Source organism: Electrona antarctica (assembly GCF_951216825.1).
Source record: "Electrona antarctica genome assembly, chromosome: 1".
Classification (NCBI taxonomy): Eukaryota; Metazoa; Chordata; class Actinopteri; order Myctophiformes; family Myctophidae; genus Electrona; species Electrona antarctica.
In genome coordinates, this window is record NC_136806.1 from 10047462 (window position 1) to 10068276 (window position 20815).

Below are 20815 nucleotides of genomic sequence, written 5' to 3' on the forward strand. Positions count from 1 at the left end.
TTTATCTGAACGCACCCATAGAGGCACTACCACTGTTTATCCGAACGCACCCATAGAGGCACTACCACTGTTTATCCCAACGCACCCATAGAGGCACTACCACTGTTTATCTGAACGCACCCATAGAGGCACTACCACTGTTTATCTGAACGCACCCATAGAGGCACTACCACTGTTTATCTGAACGCACCCATAGAGGCACTACCACTGTTTATCTGAACGCACCCATAGAGGCACTACCACTGTTTATCTGAACGCACCCATAGAGGCACTACCACTGTTTATCTGAACGCACCCATAGAGGCACTACCACTGTTTATCCCAACGCACCCATAGAGGCACTACCACTGTTTATCTGAACGCACCCATAGAGACACTACCACTGTTTATCCCAACGCACCCATAGAGACACTACCACTGTTTATCTGAACGCACCCATAGAGACACTACCACTGTTTATCTGAACGCACCCATAGAGACACTACCACTGTTTATCCCAACGCACCCATAGAGGCACTACCACTGTTTATCTGAACGCACCCATAGAGGCACTACCACTGTTTATCCCAACGCACCCATAGAGGCACTACCACTGTTTATCTGAACGCACCCATAGAGGCACTACCACTGTTTATCTGAACGCACCCATAGAGGCACTACCACTGTTTATCCCAACGCACCCATAGAGGCACTACCACTGTTTATCTGAACGCACCCATAGAGGCACTACCACTGTTTATCCCAACGCACCCATAGAGACACTACCACTGTTTATCTGAACGCACCCATAGAGGCACTACCACTGTTTATCTGAACGCACCCATAGAGACACTACCACTGTTTATCTGAACGCACCCATAGAGGCACTACCACTTTGTATAAGTAGGCTACTTATACACGAACGGCACGCATAGCCATTCATGTGTAAGTACCACTTCCACCGTGTATACATGAAAGTATGACATTACTTCCATCGACGCACAGGCCAACAGATGATGTTGTATACGTTGATTACACAGCTGTGTGTAGGCAGGCACGCATATGGTCCTTTATGTACCGTATACACGCACGCACACACACACACACACACGCATGCACACACATGTACGCACGCCACGCACACGCACAGTAGTGCTGTGCATAAACTCGCCAGACCACCGGGTCAGATGTTGTTTTGCAAATAGCTGCTAGCGATGACTTGCACCTCTTTGGGAGTGCCAGATGGCTAGAGTTCACTGCGCTGACGCAGCGAGGCTGAGATGTCAAACCAGGTAAAGAACGCAACATTTCACTTTCAAACACTTCCACCGTGTTTATCCCATTCTGGGTGGGAACCCCTTTTGGTGTTAGCATTATGTTATGCTTTAGCTATTGAAAAATAGCAGATCTACAAGCTCATAGCGCGCCACCGAGTGGCGCACTATGAGCTTGTAGGTCTGCTATTTTTGAAAAATCGAAGAACGACTGACATAGAAACAGCTTTTTCAGAAAACTGTCAGGATGTAGAAGACATTTTTAGAATCTGATCTCGGGTCAAAATGGGTTATCTGCACTCCCGACCGAACCACTCGTTAAAGTGGAAAGCCCCTCTCATACTGCCGCACGGCACAATCCTCAGGGTCTAATTTAACTCATCTGCACACTCCGAGTTACAAACAAAAAACAAAAAACAAAAAAATAACGCTCTGGATTTTACCGTGTGGCCGATATGAAGAGTTAAAAAAAAGAGAAAAGAAGCATTTAGGAGTCGTTTTCGGAAACGCCACTCGAGCGAGAACATTAACATCATGAGCGGCCGGGGTGTACACAGCACAGCCATCCCTGTGAGCTGCGGGGAGGCACAACTCGTCCCATGTGTTCCTCCGAGCGCTGCCAAATGTTCCACGGCACACAGGTCTGCCTCCACAACGTGCCATATTGCAAGGAGGAGCGGGCAGGCGGACAGCACCGCCAGCAGAGCTGTGTCTGGACCAGTGCCCGCTCCGCTCAGCGCCTCAGACTGGTGCGAGGTGTGAATTTCAGTGGTCTGTTGAACGTGAGCAATGAACAATCAACAGATTTGCACCTCCTAATGTAAGTTATAGAGTGGGCGTGGGCCATCACTGGAAAAACTAAAAAAGGACATAATGTTCAATCTTGCGTGTGGGTCATTTAACCCATTTTGGGCGGGAACCCCTTTTGGTGTTTTAAACGTTACGTTAAACTTTAGCTATTGAAAAATAGCAGATCTACAAGCTCGTAGCGCGCCACCGAGTGGCGCGCTACGAGCTTGTAGGTCTGCTATTTTTGAAAAGTTGTGAAAATGTGGTGCAAATCTTTGAATATATATTTCAGAGCGAACTCAAATATTTGCTTCTGGGGGGAGGTCCCTGGAACAACATATTTTGAGATGGGTGGTCCGTGGCCCAACAGAGATAATACTGGGGGTCCTTGACATGAAAAAGGTTGAGCACAACTGACAATAGAAATATGGGTTTTTTCAGAAAACTATTAGGATTTAGAAGCCTTTTTTTTTAATCGACCAAAATCAGTCCAAAATGTGTTAACGATCCGTACCCTCACAGCGGCGTGAGACCTCCTCCCTTCATGCTGGCGTAATGCTTGTCGTCATGGCTACAGACACCACAACGTGGTGGCGTAATGCTTGTCGTCATGGCTATAGACACCACAACGTGCACTAAAAGCTTGCAGCAAATCCACAGCTTTGTTTCCTCGTCAGGTAAATTAACCCATTTTGATCAGATCAGATTCTAAAAATGTCTTCTACATCCTGACAGTTTTCTGAAAAATGTTTCTATGTCAGTCGTTCTTCGATTTTTCAAAAATAGCAGACCTACAAGCTCGTAGCGCGCCACTCGGTGGCGCGCTACGAGCTTGTAGATCTGCTATTTTTCAATAGCTCAAGCATAACATAATGCTAACACCAAAAGGGGTTCCCGCCCAAAATGGGTTAACCTAAAGTGACGGGCTATTTATTTTTAGGATTGGCCTTCACTCGGTTTGTTTGTGTCAGCAGCTGCACGACTATCAGTTAAATAATGAAGTCCCCTTTTAGCCTATAGTCATCCTTTCGCATAATTTGACCGACACGACATGTCGGTCAAATTAAGCGTGTTGAGCCAATTAAGTGAATGTCAAATGACATGTTTAACGGTGTCGTTACATGAAAGAGAGTCAGTGTTCATTCATCTTAGCTGGACATGGACATACTCATTATACTGTAGTTAACATGCAGCTACGAGAGCGGTGCCCGCTGGGCGCTGGCCTACTTGGAACGATGCAAGTTGGAAATGCATGCTCCACCCAGATATTATGTCTGTGTTCCTTTTATATGCCCATATATGGAGTTTTTCTCCATGCAGACGTCAGATTGATGTCAGAACAGGCCAGCTCTATAAATGGACACTGGGCAGGGGGCCCGGGCAGAGGCCTTTTTGGGGCGGTTCTGGACAACCGTGGTTCCGACCGACTCGACACCGGGCACTGCACCCCCTGTGGTGCTACTTATAGGGGCGACTGTGGCTCAAGAGGTAGAGCAGGTCGTCCAATGATCCATGGGTCGGCGGTTCGAATCCCGGCTCCTCCTGTCTACATGTCGAAGTGTCCTTGGGCAAGACACTGAACCCCAAATTGCTCCCGATGTGCTGGTTGGTACCTTGCATGGCTTCAAATGCACCATTTACCATTTACCATTTGTGGTGGGGTGGAACGCGTGTGTCGAATTTGAAGTCGGTGGGGCGAACGGTTCTCGAGTTACGCCGATTACAAACGTACAGACGTACTGTATGTACACACACACACACACACACACACACACACACACACACACACACACACACACACACACACACACACACACACACACACACACACACACAGAGAGACTTGGTGCATTTATAGTTTGATGGATTTTGTTGAATTCACGTCCCATTCTATTAGAGTGGATGATTACAGGTTGTCTCAAGGCCCTCTGCATATACGGCAGGTCACTCAGTTTCCCCTGCATGCGCCAGCAAACATTTGGTGACATCATGTCATCAGATGCTTGGGGTGGAAACATTTGGGTCTCTGATATATATTCTTTCACAGCGAACATTTTTGAACTCAAATCTCTGCTTCTTGGGGGGGGGGGGGTTTAGAAGACATGATCTGGTCCTCGGGTCTTAATGGATTAATCTGGGATGGATCAGATGAACCAACAGTGAACCATTGACGCGCGGCGCTGCGCGGCGTGTGATCCTGTTACGTGGAGGCCGTGCCACCAGTTAACAGTGATTGCTTTAGACGGTGATGTTTTGGCATGGAGGGGCCGGGAGGCATGGAGACCGAGCCAATCAGGATGCCAACGGCTGCTCTCGTTCTATCACAATGCCTGGCCGATATTAGCTCCCCCGCTGCTGACTCATCTGTGTGTGTGTGTGTGTGTGTGTGTGTGTGTGTGTGTGTGTGTGTGTGTGTGTGTGTGTGTGTGTGTGTGTGCGTGTGCGTGTGCGTGGGAGCGAACGATGCTTTGCTGCTGATCTGTCTGGCATCAAGTATTTGGGCATTTGCGTGTGCATGTGCATGTGTGCGTGTGTGCATGTGCAATTGTGCATGTGCAATTGTGCATGTGCAATTGTGCATGTGCATGCACGTGACTCGGACAGCATCGAAGGCAGCCAGCCACCCCAAGCCGCCACTCCGCTCCATTACACACCCGGGCTTTTAAAAATAACCCCCCTCCCCCCTCCCCTCAAACCCAGCGCTGTCGTCTTCCAAGGTCAACCATGTTTATTCCTTTCAGCGGAGGAGAGGAGAGGATTACGTCGGACCGGTTGACCCAGCTACATTTATAACCACGTTATTCGACCCGAGCGGATTGCAGCGTGCATTCATACTCCGTTCATGGTCACTGCCCGTTCACCACCATGCATGATTCCCGGGGAAGTGATTCCCATGTAAGTAGGTTTGTTGGGCGTGCACAGGTTATGAATGCTGTCGGGGGATTTCTTTGCATCCCCCAAGGAAGCTCACGGCAGAGCAGAAACTAGGCTACGGAGCAGAATACAGCCGCTGGGGGAGGTTTTGTTTGCTTAAAAATAAATAAGAGGCAACTGTTGGCTATTTCCAGATGCGTGGTTGGCAGGCCGACCTGCACTTTTTCCTCTGGGATTCGTGGTATGAAAACGGCGTTCGGCTGTGGTTCCAAAACCCATTGGGATGTTTATCTTTTTGATTATTTAGCGCTGTGATCTTTTCGGGTTTGGAACGCAAACAAACGCCTGTGAGTTAAAAGATCTGAATTTTTATTTTAAGGAATTTATTTCAGAACACATATAGACAACTTTTGAAGGTGAAACGTACTTTGAGTAACTCGACAAGTGTTTGAACATTTATTTCGTTAACAAAGCGATTGCTTTCTTGTGAAATACTTTAAAGTACTATAGTACTACAGCGCCGTTCTTGAAGTCGGCAACACTTAAGCCTGAATTATACTCACTTGCTCGCCGGCGTCGTGCACCCAAAATAGCCGATAGCTAACCCTAACTCGCACAGCTGTTGTGAGCTTGTAGATCACAACAGCTATTTATAGTGCACGTGCAACTACTATAAGCATAAATAATAAATAAATCAGGCTACACAGATGTGTGCCGTTTGAGACGTTCACATGTCCTGCCATCGGCACGTCAGTAGATTGTCAGTTCATTGTCAGAAACAGAACATCGTCAGTGAGAAAGGAGGAGGACATTTTGCCAAGGTGTTATATGTTAACTCTATTCAGATTCCCTGAATAGATAGAGTTCCTCTGATGGAAGCTTCTTCTTCTCAGTAGCAAAGCAGTAGAATACAACCTGAAGGGGAAACATGTATTTTCACAAAACCTTCAGGAAACGATCAGGAAAGTGTGAAGAGTCGGAATGACACATGTGTATATGAAGTATGAACACATCTGTATATGAACACATGTGTATATGAACACATGTGTATATGAACACATGTGTATATGAACACATGTGTATATGAACACATGTGTATATGAACACATGTGTATATGAACACATGTGTATATGAACACATGTGTATATGAACACATCTGTATATGAACACATGTGTATATGAACACATCTGTATATGAACACATGTGTATATGAACACATGTGTATATGAACACATGTGTATATGAACACATGTGTATATGAACACATGTGTATATGAACACATGTGTATATGAACACATCTGTATATGAACACATGTGTATATGAACACATCTGTATATGAACACATGTGTATATGAACACATGTGTTCATATACACATGTGTATATGAACACATGTGTATATGAACACATGTGTTCATATACAGATGTGTTCATATACACATGTGTTCATATACACATGTGTATATGAACACATGTGTATATGAACACATGTGTATATGAACACATGTGTTCATATACACATGTGTATATGAACACATGTGTATATGAACACATCTGTATATGAACACATGTGTTCATATACACATGTGTTCATATACACATGTGTATATGAACACATGTGTTCATATACACATGTGTATATGAACACATCTGTATATGAACACATGTGTATATGAACACATGTGTATATGAACACATCTGTATATGAACACATGTGTATATGAACACATGTGTATATGAACACATGTGTATATGAACACATCTGTATATGAACACATGTGTATATGAACACATGTGTATATGAACACATGTGTATATGAACACATCTGTATATGAACACATAGATGTCTTTATCTTCTTTAGTTTATTTTATAGCTATTCTCCTTTGTACTTTTTATATTCACTGGACTACATTATGCCCACATTAGACATCTTTAGTTAATTGTGTCCAGGTGAAACATTCCTCCACTTCCTTAAGATTGTAAAAATTGCTTTCAACGACGAGGGAGTCTTCTTCATTCTTCTCCTCGTTCCATCTCAACTCGTCCCCCGATTAGACGCTGTTAATTAATGACTCTGGTGTGCATAACACGGTTAAATGCCTTTGAGTTAACCCATTTAGACCTGACGACGATTCTACAAATATCTTCTAAATCCTTTTCTGAAAAACCCATGTTTCTATGTTCTCAAACATTTTCATGTCAAGGACCCCCAAATATATATGTAATCGGCCACCGACCCCCATCTGAAAATATGTTGTTCCAAGGACCTTCCAGAAGCAAAGATTTGAGTTAAAAATGTTAGAATATATTCAAAGGTTTGTGACACATTTTCACGATTTTTCAAAAATAGCAGATCTACAAGCTCGTAGCTGAGCTTGTAGATCTGCTATTTTTCAATAGCTAAAGTATAACATAATGCTTGAAACACCAAAAGGGGTTCTCGACTAGAATGGGTTAACCAGGGTGTGAGGGTTTTATAGCACATCCTTTTCACGTTTAAACTCCACAGAGACAGGTGTCTTCAGGGACTGTACATTATAACTCCCCAGTGACTTTCTCCTCTTTCTGTTCGTTACGACATGAAAGCAGCAGCACTGGCTTCTTCCAAATGACTTCCCCGTACCGTGCGCGGCTGCGGGGAGAGACGCGATCATCACAGTGTTGTTTTTCAGGAAGAAACCTGTTTTCCACAAGTTTATACTGTATGTGTGAATAATTTACTGGCACAGTGAGGTCTGTACACACGCAGGAGCACACAGTGAGGTCTGTACACACGCCACAGTGAGGTCTGTACACACGCTGGAGCACACAGTGAGGTCTGTACACACGCCACAGTGAGGTCTGTACACACGCAGGAGCACACAGTGAGGTCTGTACACACGCAGGAGCACACAGTGAGGTCTGTACACACGCCACAGTGAGGTCTGTACACACGCAGGAGCACACAGTGAGGTCTGTACACACGCAGGAGCACACAGTGAGGTCTGTACACACGCCACAGTGAGGTCTGTACACACGCAGGAGGTCTGTACACACGCAGGAGGTCTGTACACACGCAGGAGCACACAGTGAGGTCTGTACACACGCCACAGTGAGGTCTGTACACACGCAGGAGGTCTGTACACACGCAGGAGGTCTGTACACACGCAGGAGCACACAGTGAGGTCTGTACACACGCCACAGTGAGGTCTGTACACACGCAGGAGCACACAGTGAGGTCTGTACACACGCAGGAGGTCTGTACACATGCAGGAGCACACAGTGAGGTCTGTACACATGCAGGAGCACACAGTGAGGTCTGTACACACACAGGAGCACACAGTGAGGTCTGTACACACGCAGGAGGTCTGTACACACACAGGAGGTCTGTACACACACAGGAGGTCTGTACACACACAGGAGGTCTGTACACACACAGGAGGTCTGTACACACACAGGAGCACACAGTGAGGTCTGTACACACGCAGGAGGTCTGTACACACACAGGAGGTCTGTACACACACAGGAGGTCTGTACACACACAGGAGCACACAGTGAGGTCTGTACACACGCAGGAGGTCTGTACACACGCAGGAGCACACAGTGAGGTCTGTACACACGCCACAGTGAGGTCTGTACACACGCAGGAGCACACAGTGAGGTCTGTACACACGCAGGAGTGTTCACAGTGAGGTCTGTACACACACAGGAGGTCTGTACACACGCAGGAGGTCTGTACACACACAGGAGGTCTGTACACACACAGGAGGTCTGTACACACACAGGAGCACACAGGAGGTCTGTACACACGCAGGAGGTCTGTACACACGCAGGAGGTCTGTACACACGCAGGAGGTCTGTACACACGCAGGAGCACACAGTGAGGTCTGTACACACGCAGGAGCACACAGTGAGGTCTGTACACACGCAGGAGCACACAGTGAGGTCTGTACACACGCAGGAGCACACAGTGAGGTCTGTACACACGCAGGAGCACACAGTGAGGTCTGTACACACGCAGGAGCACACAGTGAGGTCTGTACACACGCAGGAGCACACAGTGAGGTCTGTACACACGCAGGAGGTCTGTACACACGCAGGAGCACACAGTGAGGTCTGTACCCTTGGGGTCCTTTGGGGTCCCTTGGGGTCCTTTGGGTTCCTTTGGGGTCCTTTGGGGTCCTTTGGGGTCCCTTGGGGTCCCTGGGGGTCCTTTGGGGTCCTTTGGGGTCCCTTGGGGTCCCTGGGGGTCCTTTGGGGTCCCTTGGGGTCCCTTGGGGTCCTTTGGGGTCCTTTGGGGTCCCTTGGGGTCCCTGGGGGTCCTTTGGGGTCCTTTGGGGTCCCTTGGGGTCCCTTGGGGTCCTTTGGGGTCCCTTGGGGTCCCTTCGGGTCCTTTGGGGTCCCTTGGGGTCCCTGGGGGTCCTTTGGGGTCCTTTGGGGTCCCTTGGGGTCCTTTGGGGTCCCTTGGGGTCCCTTGGGGTCCTTTGGGGTCCTTTGGGGTCCCTTGGGGTCCTTTGGGGTCCTTTGGGGTCCATTGGGGTCCTTTGGGGTCCCTTGGGGTCCTTTGGGGTCCTTTGGGGTCCCTTGGGGTCCTTTGGGGTCCTTTGGGGTCCCTTGGGGTCCCTGGGGGTCCCTTGGGGTCCTTTGGGGTCCCTTTGGGGTCCTTGACATGAAATAGTTTGAGAACAACTGATATAGAAACAGAAAACTGTCATGATTCAGAAGACATTATTTTGTAGAATCTGTTCTCAGGTCTAAATGGGTTAAATCTTTTTGTAGTCGCGCCTCGTCAATAAAGCCCCCCCCCCCCCCCCCCTCCCCCCTCCCCCAAAACAAATTAACAGCATTTCCACATGATTGCATTTGGTTCTCATTACGTCTATCCAGTCAACGGCCCAATGGGTTTAGAATGTATGAGATCTAAATAAAAGAAGAGCAACGGTATAGTCCTAACCACTTTAGCCCAGATCCACTTTATCAACTTAATGCACAAAGCTGGTGTCCCTGCTAATCAGTCGTTCACAAAGTGGGGTGCTGGGACCCCCAGGGGTCCTGCAGCTGAATCATGGCCGATCTCTCACAACGTGTCGCGTTGTTGATCATTGATTTTAGATCTGCTATTTATTTTTATTTTTTGCAGCTCATTCTTTTTTGCAAGCTAATAGCGCAGCACTCGCTTGTAGGTCTGCTATTTTAGAAAAATCATGACAATGTCGCAAATCTTTGAATATATATTATTTCAGAGCCAAAGTTTTTAACTCAAATCTTTGCTTCTGGGGGGGGGGGGGGGGGGTCCCTGGAACAACATATTTTCAGATGGGGGTCGGTGGCATATTACATATAATATTGGGGGTCCTTGACATGAAAATGTCTGAGAACCACTGACATATAGAAACATAGGGTTTTTCAGAAAACTGTCATGATTTAGAAGACATTTGTAGAATCGTTCCCATGCAGTCAGAATGGGTTTAACACTACTTCAGGCATGTCTGTGTACGAGGCGGCTCGTCGCTCATACTGTAGCCTTGGAATTTGACAAAGAGATCAAAATGTGTTGCCAAACACTTTGGAAGCTACTCTGCGATGTCCAAGAAGGCCTTTTTTATCAGTCGCTCACACGTTTTTATTTTGCCTGAACCTTCGAGGCCTCTCGCATAATGTTGCCCTTGATGAAAATGTTTCAAGCGTTTGATCTGTGATTTGGCCCAATGAATATCTGACACTCATCATGGAGCAATCCTCCCGAATGCGGTTTTAAAAAGGCCCGGCGTGTGTTGGAGCTTCCAAAGCCTTTGGCATTCTCACCGAGGGGAGAGAATCCGATGTAGCGTTCCAGCTAGTGGCTACCATCCTCCTCCTCCTCCTCCTCATCCTCCTCCTCATCCTCCTCCTCCTCACAGAAGAGCTGGGGAAAAGCATCTGCGAGTTGTCTAAGGGTGAAACATTGATTCATTGCCCTGAACCGGTTGGCGCAGGCTTCTGTTAAACGTGCTATCCTCCTCTCGCCCCCAGCTCTCTGTTTACGCTCACCCCTCTCTCAAACACGTGTGCACCTGCACGCACGCACGCACGCACGCACGCACGCACGCACGCACGCACGCAAGCACGCACACACACTACCCTAACCGGCTAACCCCCAGCCCCACCCTGTGTGCAGTGCGAGCCTTGGTGTGTGAGTGGAGCCTTCATGGTGTGTGAGTGTATTGGTGTGTGAGTGTAGCCTTGGTGTGTGAGTGTATTGGTGTGTGAGTGTACCCTTGGTGTGTGAGTGTATTGGTGTGTGAGTGGAGCCTTGGTGTGTGAGTGGAGCCTTGGTGTGTGAGTGGAGCCTTCATGGTGTGTGAGTGTATTGGTGTGTGAGTGTAGCCTTGGTGTGTGAGTGTATTGGTGTGTGAGTGTACCCTTGGTGTGTGAGTGTATTGGTGTGTGAGTGGAGCCTTGGTGTGTGAGTGGAGCCTTGGTGTGTGAGTGTATTGGTGTGTGAGTGGAGCCTTGGTGTGTGAGTGGAGCCTTGGTGTGTGAGTGGAGCCTGGTGTGTGAGTGTATTGGTGTGTGAGTGGAGCCTTGGTGTGTGAGTGGAGCCTTGGTGTGTGAGTGGAGCCTTGGTGTGTGAGTGGAGCCTTGGTGTGTGAGTGGAGCCTTGGTGTGTGAGTGTAGCCTTGGTGTGTGAGTGGAGCCTTGGTGTGTGAGTGGAGCCTTGGTGTGTGAGTGGAGCCCTGGTTTGTGAGTGGAGCCTTGGTGTGTGAGTGTATTGGTGTGTGAGTGGAGCCTTGGTGTGTGAATGGAGCCTTGGTGTGTGAGTGGAGCCTTGGTGTGTGAATGGAGCCTTGGTGTGTGAGTGGAGCCTTGGTGTGTGAGTGTATTGGTGTGTGAGTGGAGCCTTGGTGTGTGAATGGAGCCTTGGTGTGTGAGTGGAGCCTTGGTGTGTGAGTGTATTGGTGTGTGAGTGGAGCCTTGGTGTGTGAGTGGAGCCTTGGTGTGTGAGTGGAGCCTTGGTGTGTGAGTGGAGCCTTGGTGTGTGAGTGGAGCCTTGGTGTGTGAGTGGAGCCTTGGTGTGTGAGTGGAGCCTTGGTGTGTGAGTGGAGCCTTGGTGTGTGAGTGGAGCCTTGGTGTGTGAGTGTAGCCTTGGTGTGTGAGTGGAGCCTTGGTGTGTGAGTGGAGCCTTGGTGTGTGAGTGTAGCCTTGGTGTGTGAGTGGAGCCTTGGTGTGTGAGTGGAGCCTTGGTGTGTGAGTGGAGACTTGGTGTGTGAGTGGAGACTTGGTGTGTGAGTGGAGCCTTGGTGTGTGAGTGGAGCCTTGGTGTGTGAGTGGAGCCTTGGTGTGTGAGTGTAGCCTTGGTGTGTGAGTGGAGACTTGGTGTGTGAGTGGAGACTTGGTGTGTGAGTGGAGACTTGGTGTGTGAGTGGAGCCTTGGTGTGTGAGTGGAGCCTTGGTGTGTGAGTGGAGCCTTGGTGTGTGAGTGTATTGGTGTGTGAGTGGAGCCTTGGTGTGTGAGTGTATTGGTGTGTGAGTGGAGCCTTGGTGTGTGAGTGTATTGGTGTGTGAGTGGAGCCTTGGTGTGTGAGTGGAGCCTTGGTGTGTGAGTGGAGCCTTGGTGTGTGAGTGGAGCCTTGGTGTGTGAGTTGAGCCTTGGTGTGTGAGTGGTGTGTGAGTGGAGCCTTGGTGTGTGAGTGGAGCCTTGGTGTGTGAGTGGAGCCTTGGTGTGTGAGTGGAGCCTTGGTGTGTGAGTGGAGCCTTGGTGTGTGAGTGGAGCCTTGGTGTGTGAGTTGAGCCTTGGTGTGTGAGTGGTGTGTGAGTGGAGCCTTGGTGTGTGAGTGGAGCCTTGGTGTGTGAGTTGAGCCTTGGTGTGTGAGTTGAGCCTTGGTGTGTGAGTGGTGTGTGAGTGGAGCCTTGGTGTGTGAGTGGAGCCTTGGTGTGTGAGTGGAGCCTTGGTGTGTGAGTGGAGCCTTGGTGTGTGAGTGGAGCCTTGGTGTGTGAGTGGAGCCTTGGTGTGTGAGTGGAGCCTTGGTGTGTGAGTGTATTGGTGTGTGAGTGGAGCCTTGGTGTGTGAGTGGAGCCTTGGTGTGTGAGTGGAGCCTTGGTGTGTGAGTGGAGCCTTGGTGTGTGAGTTGAGCCTTGGTGTGTGAGTGGTGTGTGAGTGGAGCCTTGGTGTGTGAGTGGAGCCTTGGTGTGTGAGTGGAGCCTTGGTGTGTGAGTGGAGCCTTGGTGTGTGAGTGGAGCCTTGGTGTGTGAGTGGAGCCTTGGTGTGTGAGTTGAGCCTTGGTGTGTGAGTGGAGCCTTGGTGTGTGAGTTGAGCCTTGGTGTGTGAGTGTATTGGTGTGTGAGTGGAGCCTTGGTGTGTGAGTGGAGCCTTGGTGTGTGAGTGTATTGGTGTGTGAGTGGAGCCTTGGTGTGTGAGTGGAGCCTTGGTGTGTGAGTGGAGCCTTGGTGTGTGAGTGGAGCCTTGGTGTGTGAGTTGAGCCTTGGTGTGTGAGTGGTGTGTGAGTGGAGCCTTGGTGTGTGAGTGGAGCCTTGGTGTGTGAGTGGAGCCTTGGTGTGTGAGTGGAGCCTTGGTGTGTGAGTGGAGCCTTGGTGTGTGAGTGGAGCCTTGGTGTGTGAGTTGAGCCTTGGTGTGTGAGTGGAGCCTTGGTGTGTGAGTTGAGCCTTGGTGTGTGAGTTGAGCCTTGGTGTGTGAGTGGTGTGTGAGTGGAGCCTTGGTGTGTGAGTGGAGCCTTGGTGTGTGAGTGGAGCCTTGGTGTGTGAGTGGAGCCTTGGTGTGTGAGTGGAGCCTTGGTGTGTGAGTGGAGCCTTGGTGTGTGAGTGTAGCCTTGGTGTGTGAGTGGAGCCATGGTGTGTGAGTGTAGCCTTGGTGTGTGAGTGTAGCCTTGGTGTGTGAGTGTAGCCTTGGTGTGTGAGTGAAGCCTGCATGTAAAAGACAAGAAGGAAGTGCCTGCAGTGCAGCGGGCTCCATCGCTGAGCTCTGATGGATGGAGAACAGAGATGGGCTGACAGGTGACTTCATGGAGGAGACGATAACATCACTGTCCTTCTACCATGGGGGGGGGGGGGGGGTAGGACCAGGATAGGACCATCATAAATATCACTAATTCATTTCTGCACAGACACACCGGAGGGGCTGTAACTGAGTGAATGAGAGAGAGAGAGAGAGAGAGAGAGAATATGGAGAGCAGAGGGGTTGTTGGGAAGTAAACATGTGCACATATATGTAATATTAATATTACATGTGTGTACATGTTTACCTCCCAACAACCCCTCTGCTCTCCATATACATTGTTACTGTATGTACAGTGAGTGGGTGGGTGGGTGGGTGCATCCATTGCTGTATACATTGCCCAGCGTGAATGTGAGTTCTATACTGTAGCTCTGAAAGAGACCGAATGAGAGACAATGTTATCACACCTCAGAGTAGAGAGAGAGAGAGAGAAAGAGAGAGAGAGAAGGGGAGAGGGAGGGAGGGAGAGGGGGAGAGGGAGGGAGGGAGAGAGAGAGAGAGAGACTGCATTTGAGGGAGGTGGGGGGTAATCATGGCAATGATTACCCTCTCAGAGAAAGAGAGAGAGAGAGAGAGAGAGCGAGAGAGAGAGGAGGAAAGCAACAAAGAGGGCAGAGTGGGTGAAGTCTCTGGAGAGATTGGCGTTGCATAACTGTGTGTGTGTGTGTGTGTATTTTTCTCTCGTTTGATATCAATGAAAATGCGCTAGGACGTGTGTACACGTTGTAGCAACCCGTCGGTTGGATTAGTTATGATGTTCCCACACGTCGTACGGTCTAAATGGGTTAAGGAACATGCACGCGCACGCACGCACGCACGCACGCACGCACGCACGCACGCACGCACGCACGCACGCACGCACGCACGCACGCACGCACGCACGCACGCACGCACGCACGCACGCACGCACGCACGCACGCACGCACGCACGCACGCACGCACGCACACACACACACACACACACACACACACACACACACACACACACACAGCTGGCATTTCATCACGCTGAGAAGAGGGGACAGTTTGATGAAGAGGTGACTGGGTGTGTCATCTGCCTTCAGGGGCCAATGACGCACGCACGCACGCACGCACGCACGCACGCACGCGCACACATACACATACACGTGTCCTCTGCCCCCCCCCCCCCCCCCCCTCATCTGCTCTTCTATTTAAAAAAAAACACCTGCCATTAGTGTCTACTCTCTGCACGGAGACATCTCCAGCCACCTGAAGACATTTCCGTTAGCTAACATTTAGCACCGTCTCTAGCGCACAATGAATTCCCTCACCCCGTACTAATGTAATAACACTCGTTGACATTTCACAGTGAGTGAATAGATGCACAAACGGGTCTGGGTCACACACTCCTGTTTAATTATTAATTCCACGTATTAATACATTACATTTAAATAGGATATTAGTGCAGCGCGTTCAGGGAAAAAGACTTGCCCTTTATATATATCTTTCAACTTGTGTGTTGCCATCATGTCAAATAAATTGCCCTCGAGTGTGGGACTGCCAGCAATAATAATGTGAGATCCAGGAAGGCTGAAAATAATAAGGGAATTATAGATATCGGCCAATTTGACAGCGCTCCGCTGTCGAGGCTGCCCTCGGTTTGTTACTCCCTTTGACTTTCTTTGACTGTATCTGTAATGAATTTGAATAAAGCATTTTAACCCATTTTGGGCGGGAACCCCTTTTGGTGTTTTAAGCATTACTGTATGTGATACTTTAGCTATTGAAAAATAGCAGACCTACAAGCTCATAGCGCGGCACCGAGTGCCGCACTATGAGCTTGTAGGTCTGCTATTTTTGAAAAATCGGGAAAATGTAGTGCAAATCTTTGAATACATATTCTTTCAGAGTGAACGTTTTTAACTCAAATCTTTGCTTCTGGGTCAAGGACCCCCAAAAATGTATGTATTTGGCCGCCATCTGAAAATATGTTGTTCCAGGGACAACATATTTTCAGATGGCGGCCAAATACATACATTTTTGGGGGTCCTTGACATGAAAATGTATGAGAACCACTGACATAGAAACATGTTCTTTTTTTAAAGAAAACTGTCAGGATTTAGAAGACATTTGTAGAATCGTTCTCCGGTCAAAATGGGTTAAGCATGTGTCAAAATCATCATCAGAGTTCATATAGTCCTGTTGGATAGGTCATGACGGTAATGACTACATCACTATAGCAAGGACCACCCGGGCATCAGCATGATTATTTTGACAGCAGAAACCGCCTGTCATCATTTGCACCCCCTCCCTATGTAATTATTTAACAGTATTAAATAGAAAGCATATAAGCATATATGGCTTGCTGCTTAGCAGAAATGGAAATTAAAAAAATAAGCTCTAAAGATATTTTAAAGGTATATTCAGTGATTTCGCTTCATTCAAATATCACTTATTTTTTCTTTTTATTTGGATAATCCTTCCTACTATAGAGTGTGCTGACCATATAAGGAGTTCCTCCCTGTCCCCAGTGAGCCCCTGGGGTCAAAAAAACCCTAGTTTCAGTTTTGGTGGCGGGTGGCAAAGCCTTCATCCAATCAGGATGAGAGGGGCCTTCCTCCAATCATGTGTGGGGGCGGGACTTGGTGCACATGCTGTTGCACTTCCCCCCACTGTAGAGCGTGTGCATGTGCACATTTTGTTACCGGGGCAGACTGGGTGGTTTTCCAAATCACCCAAATCACTGAATGCTCCTTTAAAATATATTTTTGTGAACGGAAATGACAAACGGATTACTCTGACTTCGGGAGGTGTAGTTCCAGACTCTGTATAGCATTCGGAGATTGTGGAATAGTTGTCTGGCTATGCAAGACTAGAATCATTAACCCATTTTGGGCGGGAACCCCTTTTGGTGTTAGCATTATGTTATACTTTAGCTATTGAAAAATAGCAGATCTACAAGCTCACAGCGCGCCACCGAGTGGCGCGCTGTGAACTTGTAGGTCTGCTATTTTTGAAAAATCGAAGAACGACTGACATAGAAACATAGCTTTTTCATAAAACTGTCAGGATGTAGAAGACATTTTTAGAATCTGATCTCAGGTCAAAATGGGTTAATGGACCTGTCCTAGTGAAGGATATCCACAAAGGGCCTGTTCCATTCCCAGATATCCTGTCCTATGAAGGACATCCACGAAGGGCCTGTCCCATTCCCAGATATCCATCCACTGCCTTGACATCCTGTCCAATGATCGTCCGGGCCGGACACTGATGGCATCTCCCTTTTGTCTGAGATGACATGATGAAGACTTTTAACCCATTTAGGCCTGAGGACGATCCTACAAATGTCTTCTAAATCCTGTTTTCTTGAAAAAGCCAATATTTTTATGTCAGTGGTTCTCAAACATCAAGGACCCCCAAGATTATATGTAATTGGCTGCCGACCCCCATCTGAAAATTCCTTATTCCAGGGACCCCCCACCCCCACCCCCACCCCAGAAGATTTGAGTTAAAAAACGTTCGCTCTGAAAGAATATATTCAAAGATTTGCGAACACCAAAAAGCGTTCCCGCCCAAAGTGTGTTAACCCATTCAGGCCTGACGTCGAAATTTAAAAAAATATGTTTTCTAAATCATGACAATTTTCTGAAAGATTTGAGGCACATTTTACCGATTTTTCAAAAATAGCAGACCTACAAGTTAGCTTGTACATATGCTATTTTTCAATAGCTAAAGTTTAACGTAACGCTTAAAACACCAAAAAGGGGTTCCCGCCCAGAATGGGTTAATGCCAGCGGACGGTGTGCTTTGGAGTGCATGAGTGAGACCAGTGGGTCCTGAGGGGAGAGTTCAGCGAGCGTGAAGGAGGAGAGATGACAGAGATGGAGGGGTGTTGGGGGAGAGGGGGGGTGTAACCAGGCGGTCTGAAAACTACTTCTTTCTCTCACGCCGAGTCCAGAAAAAACACCCTACTGCCCCGCGAGACGGAAATGTAACGAGTTCTTGCCGACATGCACGCTCGGCGGGAGGTGTGTGTGTGTGTGTGTGTGTGTGTGTGTGTGTGTGTGTGTGTGTGTGTGTGTGTGTGTGTGTGTGTGTGTGTGTGTGTGTGTGTGTGTGTGTGTGTGTGTGTGTGTGTGTGTGTGTGTGTGTGTGTGTGTGTGTGTGTGAGAGACACTTGTGGCTGATTGGGTTCATGTGAAGGCAATAAGGCAGCCTTAGAAAATACTTGCCTATACATGCATATAGTGCAGTCTGCACATGCGTACACACACACACACACACACACACACACACACACACACACACACACACACACACACACACACACACACACACACACACACACAACACAAAATATTATATTAAATATTCAATTCAAATCATCCCTGTAAGGTCTTTTTGACCTGAATTCAGAGTGTGTGGTATGGGTGGCCTTACCTCAGTCATGTGAGTGTTGAGCCCTGGGGTATTTTTTCCCTTGTAAAAGGCTCATAAGGCTCTATTACCCTCGCGGCACATGGACTTAGAAAGCAGAGGCAGCCGGGTCACAGTGGCAGTGTGTACTCTCTCTCTCTCTCTCTCTCTCTCTCTCTCTCTCTCTCTCTCTCTCTCTCTCTCTCTCTCTCTCTCTATCTATGTTGGTGCCTCAGACAGCGATGCTAGCATTCTCGTCCTGGTGGTAAATACACAGTGGCAAAAAAACATTAAATTTAATTTTCAATTATTATTCAATTTCATTCAATAATCAATGTCTTATCTGCAACCGCAAAACTAGCCATTTGGCTGAGCCGAAGGAACCGGGCGCAGGAGGTGGGCTGTGTGGACCCGGTGCTCATAATGACTGGACTTATAAAAGCACGGCTCAGAGTAGGAGTAAGATGGTGGACAATCTCGATGCGTTCTGTGTAAAGTGGGCAATTGAGGGAGTTTTGTGCACAGTGGGAGATCATGATGAGCTGTTTTTCTCTTTCTGATTGTTTTCTTTGGAAGATGGCTGTCTTACTGTAACCTGTTCCCCTTTTGCTCCAACCTAAGTTAGACTTACCCAGCAGTGCTCAATAAAGGACTCTTTAAAATCAAAATCTCTCTCTCTCTCTCACTCACCCTCTCTCGCTCTCTCTGTCTCTGTCTCTCTCTCTCTCTCTCTCTCTGTCTCTGTCTCTCTCTGTCTCTGTCTCTCTCTCTCTCTCTGTCTCTCTCTCTCTCTCTCTGTCTCTGTCTCTCTCTCAATTCAATTCAATTCAATTCAAAGGAGCTTTATTGGCATGAGAAAACGTTGCCAAATCATAAGTGGAACAAGACAATCAAAATAAAACAATGTATTTACAAATACATTGGATATAAATAGGAATTAAATAAAGGTGTAAACAGAACTGTGTTACATTAACACTTTGGGTAATAGTATCTTGTGAAACAATTTTTGTCAAAGATATAGTTATATAGGAGACGTTAGCTTTATACTTTTGATAAACAGTGTACACATATGGTATGTATTCCTTAAGGTGCTTGTATTCCATTTGACATCCTTCTCCTGTCACAGCAGCTCACAAATCTCGCTGCTGTGTTTGCACATTGTTGTACTTCACCCACTGTCTCTCTGTCTCTCTCTGTCTGTCTCTGTCTGTCTGTCTGTCTGTCTGTCTGTCTGTCTGTCTGTCTGTCTGTCTGTCTGTCTGTCTGTCTGTCTGTCTGTCTGTCTGTCTGTCTGTCTGTCTGTCTGTGTCTCTCTCTCTCTCTCTCTCTCTCTCTCTCTCTCTGTGTGTCTGTAGAGGTTCTCTGTAGCACTGAATGATCATTATGATCAGGGTGAAGCTGAGTGCTGCTTCGTGCGTTGCATCTGCGAGTGTAAGTTACGATAAAAGCCGTGTCAGTAAGTGATATCTGCAGCGCTGCTGCTCCTTCACAACTTACATTCTACAACTTAGGCATAGCAAGTTTGTTGAAGAACAGCTCACGCTACAATATATCTCTCTCTTTCTCTCTCTCTTTCTCTCTCTCTCTCTCTCTGTTTGGTTGAGAGGTGCATTGGGGCATTTATATAGCGCTTTTATCCAAAGCGCTTTAAATTCAGTAGATCAATACCCGTTCACCCCTTCCCGCACACACATTCATACACCGGTGGCCGGTGGTCTTGCTCAAGGACACTTGGACACTAACTCTGGGGATCGAACTGGGAACCTCACGGTTTTCCCATCCGGCTGCTCTACCGGCCACTGTACCACTGAGCCACTGCCGCCCCAGCTGGTTAACCATGCATGAGCTCCACAGCTGAACACAGAAACACACACAGACCTGTTTGGACCGCTGGATTCTCACCACTTCTAGACATTCTGTTTGTTCACATGGTGGATTATATTCTCACCACTTCTAGACATTCTGTTTGTTCACATGGTGGATTATATTCTCACCACTTCTAGACATTTGACATTCACGCATGTAAAACTACATGTAAAACTACATGTAAAACTACATGTACAACTACATGTACAACTACATGTACAACTACATGAACTACATGTACAACTACATGTACAACTGTACAACTACATGTACAACTACATGTACAACTACATGTAAAACTACATGTAAAACTACATGTACAACTACATGAAAAACTACATGTACAACTACATGTACAACTACATGTAAAACTACTCCAGCATACATGGGCAACTGGCGGCCCGGGGGCCACATGCGGCCCCCACCATCACTTAATGCGGCACGCAGGTTATTATCCGATCATTACTAGTATTAAAATGTTGTAAAATTGTCTCTTGTCTAATGTATTTGTATTTAGTTCATAGAGTTAACATAACTATAACTAAATGCATCTAAAATTATATACAAATGTTACTTTTCAGGATTCCAATTCAAAAATAGCAAACACGTATTCAAGAGTTCAATTCAAATATAGCAAAAATAGCCGATCTACAAGCTGAAAACGCATCGCATTGCGACAC

General features: G+C 47.5%; 1 protein-coding gene across 1 annotated transcript in view; it reads left to right on the plus strand.

Annotated features, from left to right (window-relative positions):
- Positions 1-1852: 1852 nt before the first annotated feature.
- cdh24b (cadherin 24, type 2b) overlaps positions 1853-20815 on the plus strand; it is a gene marked incomplete at both ends in the record, with an annotated part of 97214 nt that continues 78251 nt past the window's right edge. The window contains one exon of the mRNA XM_079530389.1: positions 1853-2035. Coding sequence (XP_079386515.1) covers positions 1853-2035 — 183 coding nt within the window. The remainder of the gene's footprint in view (positions 2036-20815) is intronic.